The 13,202-nt window shown below is 42.5% G+C and overlaps 1 protein-coding gene across 2 annotated transcripts in view; it reads right to left on the bottom strand.

Annotated features, from left to right (window-relative positions):
* The window catches only part of B4GALT6 (beta-1,4-galactosyltransferase 6), a 52,312-nt gene that overhangs the window by 24,414 nt on the left and 14,696 nt on the right, over window positions 1–13,202 (bottom strand). For both annotated transcript variants that reach the window (XM_029068896.2, XM_029068894.2), the window contains exon 2: window positions 1,663–1,779. In XM_029068896.2, coding sequence (XP_028924729.1) covers window positions 1,663–1,779 — 117 coding nt within the window. The remainder of the gene's footprint in view (window positions 1–1,662; window positions 1,780–13,202) is intronic.

The raw sequence follows: 13,202 nt of genomic DNA, 5'->3' as shown, positions 1-13,202 counted from the left end.
AAATGGATTATTTTGAAAAGATGGAGGCAGGCGTGGTCATGACCCTGCATTATGATTCCACTTGCTTTTACCTGGAGTATTTAGAAAAGCAGCTGTTAGGGAAATAGCAAAGTAGTAATTACCTGTTTGTAAAAAAAAGACTTTCAAAAACACATTCTGTTTTGGGACCACAGGCTGCAACCGTTCTCCCTTTACCAGCTCTCAATATGAGCACATGGCAGAGGGGAAGTGGGCAAGAGTGTGAACCGTTCATCATGATCCATCACATCACTACAATCAACTCAGGCTCTCCCTTCCTAATCAATGGTGTCTGAGGAAGGCCAGAAAAGTTACCCATCTGTACTTTCAGAGACCCACTTAGCCTGAGATGCTTGGAACGACAGCCACACCCATAAAGACCACCTCCCCAATGGCGGTGTTGTTTTCGGGTCAAAGGACAACGTCATCAGAGAGTGTGTGTTCATGTAACAGGGGTGTAATGGTGGGTTGAGAGGAGCGTTTTTGGTTATTTTTGTGTACTGGAACTGTAATAAGCAGCTACAGCACTATAATCTTAAAAATAAACGTAGCTTAAGTAATAATGTGGGTATAGAGAATACCACAATGGGCTCCACTGAGGCTATTTTTTTTTTTGCTTAGACTGTGACACTCCCAGAAGCACGTGTTTTAACAAACACTGAAGTCCTGCTTGTGAAACTTTTGGTAGAGCAGTCCTGCTTGTTTCAGGTTTTCAGTTCAATAAAATTAACACAAAAAACTTACCTCAACAAAATATATCTCATACAATTTTTGGTAAAAGCTTTAGACCATCCCAAAGGGTGGTGGCTAAATTTTTCCCACAAACAAGGATTTATCTAGATGTTTGACACACTGTACTCTTCTTATATCTTTTGTCTTCACACAGTTGCTTCTTTTCCTGTCTCCCCTCGCCTTCGTTCCCTTCCAATCCCCACCCCCCAACATCTTCTTCCCCTCTGTTCCTTCTGCCCTGGCCCACTTTTAGACTCCCTTTAGGTCCTGCCGAAGGAGACCAGAGTTCTGCTCTTAGAAACACTATCCTTATCTGCACAGGGTTGCAGAAAGGTCTCCATTCACAGTAACTTGGGGCCAGATTTTAGGTTTGTGTTGAGTCAACCAGGAAATTATCTTCATACAATACACCTACTCTTACCCAAACCTTGACCACAAAAAACTCATTTCTCATTTACAGTGAATATTCCACCCATCTCCCAGATAACTACACTTGACATAAATTTCCTTCTTAGATTACTTGATCACATAAGTCAACAAATAGTCTCAGTGATTACTCGGTGTCTGAAACAAAAGCATGGGCAAAATACAATATTTTGCACTAAAATATGTCTAAAAATTTATCTTTAGTAACAAAGGTAAATTGGGACAGTTGATTATATATTGGTGATCTAGCAGCTCTCTTGAGGTCCAAGACAAGCGAAAACATACTCTCCCTGTTCTTAACGTCCAACATTGGAGGTTACCACCCAACAATTCCAAAATCAGCATCTTTACAATATATTTACTTGGGGCTCTCGGCTTTAACTGAAATTTAATTTATACAAGTTAAAGCTAATTTCTTAAACTAAGATACTGACATTATGCTTGTGAAATAAAAACAATATATTTTAAAGAGAAAACAAGTCTTACCTGTACCATTGAGAGTGGTGTTTTTATTTGTATATAGTCTGATCATATGTCCTATTGTTTTCACATTTTCTCTCAGCATTATACCTCGAGCTTGTACCATAAAGAGATAGGTGTTGGCTAAAAGGGGGAGAAAAATCACAGCATATTAGACATAGAAATACATTTTACTGCTGTACCGTTTTGCCTATTTAAAGTTGCCAACTGATGCAACTGTCAACAAAATGCACACTTGCTTGGCGGGTGATAGAGGAGACAAAAAAAATAAAATACTGGACAATCCTTTCCACTTTCAAGCCTCAAAACCAAAACATAGTGAACATTCTATTAAGGCTAAAAATAAATGGGTGGAATCAGTCAAGCTGGAAAACTAAACTTTGATTCAAAAATCAAAAGAGGTTTCAAAAAAGTCTGATTAAGATCACCTATGCCATTCAAAAATATGCCACTTTCCCTTATCCTTTTTTTCCCCCGAAAAAAGTTCTTATAGCAGCTTTCCCCACTGAATGCACAATTGCCCAGAATAAGAAAAACATTTATATAACCATAACTCGGTATAGTTCAGTCTAATTTTCCAGGCCTTGATTTTTCTATTAGATAGTAAGCCTTTTGAGGGAAGGGATCTTATTGAGCCATTAATTTGTACAATACATGGCATACTAGCTAAAAAAAGGTCTGGAATAGTTCTTTTGTTAAGATATTTTGCTAATTCCTTCTTCAAATTGTTTAAACATTTGAACTTAATGCCCTTCAATCAAAATTTCCCAGTAGTCTGGCAGCCAGTCAACTTTTAAAAGTTGCTACTAAACTTCAAAACTAAGTTTTTCAAAATGCTCTGAGTTCTTTACTCAGTGAGAAACCATTAAACTTCCAAGATTTCAAAATCAGTTTTTCAGCATGATTACACAAAGGCAAAATAAACCAGCTTCTGATTTCTGGGCCAATGTCACAATTAGAAACTGAACAAAGAGGAAAGCCAGTAACCAAGACACTCTTCTTCGGTGTAGCGTGGAACTTTAATGCAAGAGTAGTCACAGGAAATTCTTTGGACCAAAAGACTGGAAAGATCATCTAATTCCTTCTACCCTTCAATGGCTAAAATATAAACAGAATGCCAAATTTTGTATCAGCTTTATGATATCCAGGAAATGCATCTGTGAGCAGTTTCACAACCTTCCTTGGAGGCAGTAATTACATTTTAGTTACTGAACAGAGTCTTTTGGTTCTCTTAACCTTTAGAAAATTAGGGTGTGCCTTTTTTCTAGCTCTTGAAAGAAGTGTTTGAATTTGGGGGACAGGGAATTAAGCTAAAGGGGGTCAGTCAATCAATCAACTGCATTTATTGAGCACTTACTGGGTGCAGGGCTCTGTACTAAGCACTCGGGAGAGTACAATATAACAGAGTTGATAGACACATTCCCTACCAACGAGTTTAGGGTCTAGAGGGTCAATGAGAAGCCCACCAAAAGTGAGCAAGAGAAACTGAACACAGACCTTCAATGGCTACGCATTCCTCTCTGCATTCAACAAAAACTCCTGACCACTGGCTTTAGGGTGGTCCATCAGCTCTCTCCCAATTATTTATCAACTGCTCTTCCTACTCCAGTTGGCACTTTCCATTCCCCTAAAGCTCAATTTCCCTCTGTGCCTGGTTCTCGACTTTCGACTTTCAATCCTGGGCTCACGCCTTCCCCTCTAGGCTGTAACTCCCCCTCCACACCCACCAGACCCCAGCCCTCCATCTTCAAAACCCTTCTGAAATCCCACCTTCTCCACTACACTTCTCCCAATTAATTCTTCTTCCAACCCTCTGACCACCAATTCAGCTTTTTGACACTCCCCATTTCCTGGTGTGCTCTTGTCCATATTGATTTATCCACTCTATTTAAGCATTTCCTCTTAGCTGAAAATTGTCACAAGTCCATCCCTCCTGTTAAACCTGTTTGTTTCTAGCCAGAAGGGACCTTGTCTTCTACCTTCATTGTACTCTCCCAAGCACTTAGTCCAGTGCTCTGCACAAGGTAGCGACTCAATTATTAATAATTGATTGAAACTCAAAGCAAAGTGATTTATTGTTGTTCTACCTAGAATTTGATTATAAAGAATGCAAGTGGAAACCTGTCATAACCGTGGGATATTTTCAAGTGTCTGTTGATCATTAGAGAATTGAGTTTGCTTTGGTCTGCTCACCACGCTGCTTTATTTGCTGCATGACCCCCTTATAGCCTGCTGCTACATCACGTGTTTTGAGACTATCCTTTACGTCTTTAAAGTGTCTGTTTTTCCCAGTGTCAGTTCGCCATTTAGCAGTAGGAGGGTACCCTGCTATCATTCTCTCCCTATTAATAACAATAAGAGCCTCCTTAATGTGTTGCGGTCCGGGTTGACAGAATACTGCTCTTTTGGGTTATCTTACACTGCACCACATTTCCAATGCCACCGGCTCAGAGGGAGGGTGGAAGTCCGAAGAGCAAAAGAAAACTTTCATGGGCCAATCTTCGTTGCCACATTATCCTCCCTTGAACTCCCTTGAACATTAAGAAAATCATCTTCATAGTCAGGTTACGTCTGGGGAAGGACATTCCCTCCTCAACGGCTTGAACTGTTGAACTCCACACTGGTAAGTAACAGACTCTGCTGATTCTCATAGCATAAGTGGGCAAAACAGTCAACAGCATATGGAGCGGCTAAAGGGCCCAGTTTTGGCTGCTGTTCCGGAAGGGGCCCAGAGATCTTAAGTTCCACGGACAGACTGTGAACCCTAACTCACTAGCTATTTCATAATGTGGGCCGCTGGCTCCTGGAGGCTCCCCAAGAGGATGTGGATGGCGTTCTGTCCAGTGCCAAACCAGATAATAGGAGAGGTGAGAGTTTAGGGCCGTGAAGAAAACGCCACAGATAGGCACTGCAAGACATTAGAAGATATGGCATATCTGGGTCTTGCGGGCACCTAGTGCCCTCGACAGAGCTGAAATTCTGCCTTTTTAAAAATCCCAGAGACGTGCTCAGTATTGAGGAGTGGGGAGGGGTCTGTACCCTAAAAGTGCTAGGAATCTGCACCCCCCCCAAATGGGCCTTTCTCCCCACCTCTCAGTAGCAAGGCCAGAGGGTAGTACTGGTAGTAGTAATAGCAGCATAAGTATTTATTAGGGGCTCTCTGCATGCAGAGCACTGGACTAAGCACTGGAAAAGAATATATGGGTGGGAATTCGATACTGTCCCTGTCCCTTGGGGGCAGGGGGGGCTTTTCCACTAAGGCCAGTGCAATCGCAGTATCAGCCCTATTTACCATGCCGTTGGCATGGCTCTGCCCAAAGCAGTGAGCAGCGGGGAGGGTGGTAAAACGGTTGGACGTCAGGAAATGACGAAAGCTGAAGAGAGGAGTACAGGAGTACAGAACCGATGTATGCCTTACTATGCCATTTTTTAATTTTTTCCTAGCTCAGTAGGGAAGGGAAATTAAGGACTGCATTACTGAATGGAAAGATCCAGGCAACAACTTTATTCATTAATAATGAGAACCCAAATCAAATACAGTAGAAATAACGATACCTCTGGGGCAGAAGGCGAATCTAAAAGTTATTCTTCCCAAATGCTCTCTACTCCCATCCCCAAATTAGTAATAAATCTGGTATAAAGCAGCTCTAATAATCACTTATGACCATATTTTTGAATTTTACATAAGATTTCAAACCACAGACACCAAGAAGAAAAGCCTTGGGAAGAATGCCCTTTTAAATGAAAATAAAAACATTTCAATTCGGTTACCGCCACTTTCTATTAAGTAACTTCTTTATTCTTTAAGGGACGATGTTTAAAGGCTTCCTCCCTACGGGCTTTTCATGAATGAATTACCTCCTTCTCAAGGACAGTGAGTCGGGACCTGGATTCTAATCCTGGCTCCACCACTCGCCTGCTGTGTGATCTCAAACACATCACTAAGGCACGACTCGGTGCCTTAGTTTCCGGTCTCCCTGTCCCTTACACAGTGAGCCCCATGTGGAATGGGAATTGTGTCCGGTCTGATTATCTTGTATCCACCCCAGAGGTGGATATATTTTCCAAAAAGATTACTTGCTTTCACTTCTCATATGAAGGAAACAAGTGAATCACAAGAAAAGCAGCATGGCTAAGTGGATAGAGCACAGACCTGGAAATCATAAGGATCTGTGTTCTAATCCTGTTCTGCCATTTGTCTATGTGCCCTTGGGCAAGTCCCTTCACCTCTCTGGGCCTCAGTTACCTCATCTGAAAATGAGGATCAAGACTGTGAGCACTATGAGGAACAGGATCTGTACTCAACCCCATTTGCTTGTATCCACCCCACCGTTTAGTACAGTACCTGGCACATAGTAAGCACTTAAATACCACAATTACCAATCACCACAATTGTCTACCCTAGTGCTTAGTTCCGTGCCTGGCACGTACTAAGCACAAATTCCATTAAAAAAAAAAAATTTTGTTTTTCAGTTTCCCCATGGGTAAAATGGGGATTAAATACCTGTTCTCCCTCCTAATTTATACCGAGCCCCATGTAGGTCAGGGACTGTGTCCACCCTGATTAACATATCAACCCCAGCACGTAAAACAGTGCTCAACACATAGTAGGCACTTAAATACCATAAATAAATTGCTATTTCACATTTCTGAACTTGTACCCTTCCAATGTACAATATCAACAGTGGCTACTGTGAGTTGATCTTCAATCATATGAACGACCACCTGTTTATACACTCTAACCTCACTCATTCAATAGCATTTACTGGGCACCAACCGTGTACAAAGCAGCTGTGGTGATGACTGCTATAAACTCTTGGTATTCATCCCACTCTCAGCCCCACAGCACTTAAGTACATATGTGTAATTTATTTATATTAATGCCTGTCTCCCCCTGTAGACTGCAAGCTAACTGTTGACAGGGAATGTGTTTACCAATTCTATTATACTGTACTCTCCCAAACGCTTAGCGCAGTGCTCTACACACAGAAACCACACAATACTGATTGGACGACAATAGTTGTAAATGCTGGATTAAGGCAGATAGTCTATCATGTTTCCTGACTTTAGTGTTATTACCATTAAAGGCACCTTCTGTATGCAAAGCACAAAATCTTTTGGGGTCTGGGGCTTTCGGTCTCACCTGCCAGTAGAGGAAAGTGAGGTCAGAGAGGCAATGGAATTGGGCTTTTGCTTTAAGTATTGGTGGGCAAGATGCTGGTGACTGCAAGCTGGCTGCGGGGAGGGAATGTATCTGTCATATTGTTATATGGTACACTCCCACTCACTTTGTACAGTGCTCTGCAAACATCCGGCACTCAATAAATTCGACTGACTGACTCTGAGCCTCAAGGAACCTGAAAAGTCTGCTCCTCTACCCACAAGACCCTGGTACTCTTTTTTAATCTTTGATATTTATCCTTCTTATGTCCCTATTTTGCTGCTTTAGTGTTTTGCTTCATCTTTCCTTACGTGGCTTGTCACCGGTACCCTCTCCCCCCCTCTATTCTCTCAGATTGTGAGAATAGACCATGCCTATTTCTCACCCATGTATTCTTTCTACACTTCTCTGCACTATGTAGGCACTTTTATTATTACTAAAGTTACCAAACGCTAGATTCTGCGTTCAAGAAGAATATCCAAATCCCCTAAGCAGTCTCAAAAAAGGTGAAATACAAAGCTGTTGCCAACACCATTAAAATATGGATTACCACCACATTTGGAGATGAAGCATTAACAAAATGTAGTAAAGTAGAACACAGCTAGAGCCACATTCTGAAAGTATTTTAAATATTTTGCTGTACTAAATGCTTCAGAGGGTACGGCAGAAGCATAAGGCAATCTTTACTCTAATGCCAATATAAGGATATTTATACTGAATTTCAGGAAAAAAAACTATTAAAAAATGCAAAGCCTGGAATAAAGCAGAAAGGGTAACTGAAAAACAGGCAACTTACTAGACGCCTGCAGGTTGCAAAAGAAAAAACACCAAAATAAGTACCCCATCTTAGAGGTTCAGATAAAATGAGTGCCACAAAACAATACCAGGTGTCAAAACAGAAACCCTCCATGGTCAACTGACTGGGCAAAAGAAGCCATGAGAACAGAGAAGTCACCTTTTCTTGAAAATAAAACTCCCCTACACCATGGTTCACTTAAAACCACTCACCTAGAATCCATACCCCCGGGGAGCCAACCCAAAGTGATATTCCAGGTCATCCACCAACTCCAAAAGGTCATGCCCTTGAGGGGTATTAAGGGGATGTATATAGATTAAGGACTGGGGGAGGGGCGGGAAAGCTGAAATTCCACCCCATTTACCCACACCTTTCTTACCACCAGCTCCAGGAGAAACAGGGAACCTTCAATTTTTGAAACACTAAGCGGCGGATGTTAATTAGTGTTTAATGGCAAATTGCAGCCCCTGCATGCCAAAGAGCTCTATGAAAGACAATCTGGCATCTGTTACAGAAATATTAAGTAAATTCCTTCTTAAATGACATTATAAATCATGTAGTCCTTTCATACCTCAGCCACTGAATTAACCTATGGAATGAGTACCCTAATGTCTAGCCTAGCCAGTGCTTTCATCTCTCTGGCCGGTCATTCTCGGTCTCCTTCGCTGGCGCCTGCCCCTCCCATCCTTTAACTGTTGGAGTTCCTCAAGGGTCCGTTCTTGGCCCTCTTCTGTTCTCCATTTACACTCACTCCCTCGGTGAACTCATTCGCTCTCACGGCTTTGACTACCATCTCTACGCAGATGACACACAGATCTACATCTCCGCCCCTGTCCTCTCCCCCTCCCTTCAGGCTCGCATCTCCTCCTGCCTCGGGGATGTCTCCACCTGGATGTCGGCCCGCCACCTAAAACTCAACATGAGCAAGACTGAGCTCCTCATCTTCCCTCCCAAACCTGGTCCTCTCCCAGACTTCCCTATCACTGTGGATGGCACGACCATCTTTCCCGTCTCTCGGGCCCACGATCTCGGTGTCATCCTTGACTCGTCTCTCTCGTTCACCCCACACATCCTATCCGTTACCGAGACCTGCTGGTTTCACCTTTACAATATCGCCAAGACCCGCCCTTTCCTCTCCACCCAAACGGCTACCTTACTGCTACGGGCTCCTGTTATATCCCGGCTAGACTACTGCGTTACTACTCTCTGATCTCCCTTCCTCCTCTCTCGCCCCGCTCCAGTCTATTCTTCACTCCGCTGCCCAGCTCATCTTCCTGCAGAAACGATCTGGGCATGTCACTCCCCTTCTTAAACACCTCCAGTGGTTGCCTATCAACCTCGTGGCTCAGTGGAAAGAGCACGGGCTTTAGAGTCAGAGGTCATGGGTTCAAATCCCGGCTCGGCCACTTGTCAGCTGTGTGACTTTGGGCAAGTCACTTAACTTCTCGGTGCCTCAGTTACCTCATCTGTAAAATGGGGATTAAGACTGTGAGCCCCACGTGGGACAACCTGATTCCCCTGTGTCTACCCCAGCGCTTAGAACAGTGCTCGGCACATAGTAAGCGCTTAACAAATACCAACATTATTATTATTATTATTATTAACCTCCGCTCCAAACAAAAACTCCTCACTCTAGGCTTCAAGGCACTTGCCTTGCCTTGCCCCTTCCTACCTCTCCTCCCTTCTCTCTTTCTACTGCCCACCCCGCACGCTCCGCTCCTCTGCCGCCCACCTCCTCACCGTCCCTCGGTCTCGCCTATCCCACCGTCGACCCCTGGGTCACGTCCTTCCACGGTCCCGGAACGCCCTCCCTCCTCACCTCCACCAAACTGATTCTCTTCCCCTCTTCAAAATCCTACTTAACACTCACCTCCTCCAAGAGGCCTTCCCAGACTGAGCTCCCCTTCTCCCTCTACTCCCTCTACCACCCCCCTTCACCTCTCCGCAGCTTAACCCTCTTTTCCCCCATCTCCCTCTGCTCCTCCCCCTCTCCCTTCCCATCCCCTCAGCACTGTACTCATCTGCTCAACTGTATATATTTTCATCACCCTATTTATTTTGTTAATGAAATGTACATCGCCTTGATTCTATTTAGTTGCCATTGTTTCTACGAGATGTTCTTCCCCTTGACTCTATTTATTGCCATTGTTCTCGTCTGTCCGTCTCCCCCGATTAGACCGTAAGCCCGTCAAATGGCAGGGACTGTCTCTATCTGTTGCCGACTTGTTCATTCCAAGCGCTTAGTACAGTGCTCTGCACATAGTAAGTGCTCAATAAATACTATTGAATGAATGAATGAATCTCCTAGTCTAACTAGTTCCACGGAACAGTTTCAACATTGAAGACTGTTATAAAACCCGAAGTCAGCAGTACTAAGGGAAATGGCTGCTCACAGGTTAAAGTTGATGAGACTGAACTACAGATTGGATCAAGGAGATCATAGGGCACAAGAGCATTGGCTATTAGCAAGATTAACATAATGCAATCATAATGCAGATACTCAGCTAATGAGCTTACTTTCACTGAAGACAGACTAAGGATACATCCTAACAGCTTTAGAAAACTTGATGTGTTGGGTCTCCAGAAAGTGATATTGGATGATGACTGACTCACTTATTTAAAAATACTGCTTTCAACAGCCAGTACTAAAAATACTAAAGGAGAGAATCAGTCATTGGCATTTACTGAGTGCTGAACATGTGCAGAGTACTGAGCACTGACTGTCTCTATCTGTTGCCGAACTGTACATTCCAAGCGCTTTGTACAGTGCTCTGCACATAGTAAGCACTCAATAAATACTACTGAATGAATTAATTAATTTGGGAGACTCTAATACTGTAGTAATAATAGCTATGGTATTACTTACTATGTGCCAGGCACTGTTCTAAGTGCTGGGCAAAACAGACACACTCCTTCCTGTTAATGGAAAATGAGCAAAGGCCATACCAAATGGCTCGCGTAAAGAAAAATTCAAGATTGAACCCCATGCCCAATAAACTTCTTTTTTTGAACATTACAGCTAAACTGCAGTTTTGGAATCTCAACCCACGATTTAATCACAACAGTATATCAAGTTTTCCTTTTAACTTTACCATAATCTGAATGAGTAATGTGAATGAAAAAAATTATTACTGCTCAAAAGAACTAATACATAAGCAAAACTATGACACATTGTGCTTTCAATCAGTATGCAAGCTATATCACAGCTTTCAACCTTTATTCTTGCAGTTTATATTCTAATCAAGATGTATCCCTCAATTTTGGAAGAAATCATAACATTCATTCCAATGGTATCTGTTAAGCGCTTACTGTGTGTCAAGCCCTGCTTTAAGCACTGGGGTAGTTACGAATTTAATCGTGTTAGATGTAGTGTCTCTACCACACGGGGCTCACGGTCTAAGTAGGAGCAAAAACAGGCATTTAATCCCCATTTTACAGATGAGGAAACTAAGGAACCAAGAAGTTAAGTGGCATGCCCAAAGTCAAACAGCAGGCAAGTGGCAGAGTCAGGGTGAGAACTCAGGTCCACTGACTCCCAGGCCCATTCTTCTTCCACCACGTCAAACTCCTAAAATTATAAATCAACTTTTAATAATCCTAACTTTGATATTAATATATCTACAGAGATTCAAGTGAAATTATAATACACTAACAAGTTTCAAATACTTGAAGCCATATACAAAACAGCCAGGGGTATCTACTTTAGTTCAAAAAAAGTGTAAGTATTCTTGAGGACAGAATCTTGAACGGCTTGACAGATGCAGCACAATTTATTGTCTCAAAATATTTTTTCCCTTAAAAAATTGGTAAGGGTTCCTATCACAGTGTTGGTTTTGTTCAACAGTTTTGTACACTCTTCCTAATCACAGAAAATCCTAAGCAGCAAAAACAGGTTTGTTTTTTTCAGCCACCGCTAAATCTACAAATTTGCACACAGTAAGCAGTCAGTAAATACCAAGGATGATTGATTGAAGGTTATTCTAAATCTGCAATCCCTCTGCCCAGGTCCTTGTGCCTGAAGCAGAAGAGAGGTTCAGCCACCACTGCCAAATTGGCAAATCAATCGTGCCATCGATGTACCCGCCCTACCACTTCATACCACACTCAGTCTCTCCTCACCCAACTTCAGCTACCACCTCTATGTGCACGACTCCCAAATCCAATTCTCAAGACCTGCTGTATCATCCGACCTGCATTCCTACATCTCTTCTACCCTCCAGAATACATCCACTGAGGCATAGAGAAGTGAAGTGACTTGCCCAAGATCACACAGCAGGTAGGTGGCAGAGCCAGAATTAGAACCCAAGTCCTCTGACTCCCAGGCCTGTGCTGCTTCAACCCTTCAGCCAACAATGGCACTTATGAATTTATTTACTCCCTGCATATTACTTATGTATACATGCACTCAGCTGTTTTTTCCTGACCACATAGGTTGTAAATTATTTTATGTCTGTTTTCTCCATTAGATTGTAAGCATCTTGTGGACAGAGAACGAGTCGCTTTTTTACTGTCTACTCCCGAGCACACCGTGCAGAGGATGGGCAGTTCATCGGCATTCAACCATTGTGGCTTCTGCTAGTATTACTTAGCATTCTGGAGGCACTTCATAAACAACACTGATTGGCTAAATGATTGAAAAGGATCTGACAAGCTACCTTCCTCTGGTCTAATTCATCACATTAGGGCCATGCTAACCTTTTCAATTTGGCCAAACCTTTTCAGTAATTGTCAGAGCCCAGCAAGCAGCTGGCAGAACCCAGCTCCTCTGACTCCTAGGCCGGGGCCCCTTCCAACAAGCTGCTTCCCAGAAACCCATAAACTGAAGTCTGAAAGTACTGATTGTCATTCTCCAGCTTTGAAAGTGTGGCCCAGTCACGCGCAGACATGATAATGCATCAGTACTCACCGTGCATGCTATTACTGCATTCATATTTTACTCAAAATCATTCAAGGTAAAATTTTCACTTAAAAAACCCACAGTCCTATGATATTTGAAAAGGACGAGTACAAAGCAGTTGCCATACTTATATCAAGAATGGATTGATGCAATCTTGGTGCAAAACCAAAATATATCGCCTTTGAGATTCTGCCAGCTGAAAGTATGAAGTTTTCAAAATTGCACATATCATTGGCATTCTTTCACTGGAACTCTGAATATACAAGTTTTAATGCAAACTTATAAACTAAGTTATAAATTCAAGTGCTCAGAAATGTTATATTTGGGGTTTTCAAACTTTGTGCAACTTTCCCCTGTTGCACAATTGTAGATATGCCTCTGTGTTATGCAGGTAGACTACAGATATGATAGACATCAGATACAGCAAACACATTAAAAATGTGTGCTCTTGAGTGGTACTCTTTTGGAGAGTTATCACTCAAAGATTAGTGCCCTTGTTAATCGGCTTTGTGAAGATTAAAATGATTACTTGGCTCTAGACCCTACCGAGGTGGCAACTGTGGCAATCGAAATATACATTTATGGAAAAGTTGCAGAATGCTGTTGTGTTTTGTTTTATAAAACTTTGAAAGGACACACACCGGAAGAAAAACATTTTAAAGGGTCACAGGAGACCATACAGGATTTCAACA

This window comes from Ornithorhynchus anatinus, chromosome 7 (genome assembly GCF_004115215.2).
Source record: "Ornithorhynchus anatinus isolate Pmale09 chromosome 7, mOrnAna1.pri.v4, whole genome shotgun sequence".
In the NCBI taxonomy this organism is placed as follows: Eukaryota; Metazoa; Chordata; class Mammalia; order Monotremata; family Ornithorhynchidae; genus Ornithorhynchus; species Ornithorhynchus anatinus.
Note: the sequence above shows the minus strand (reverse complement) of the source record. Positions and strands in the feature narration are given on the sequence as shown.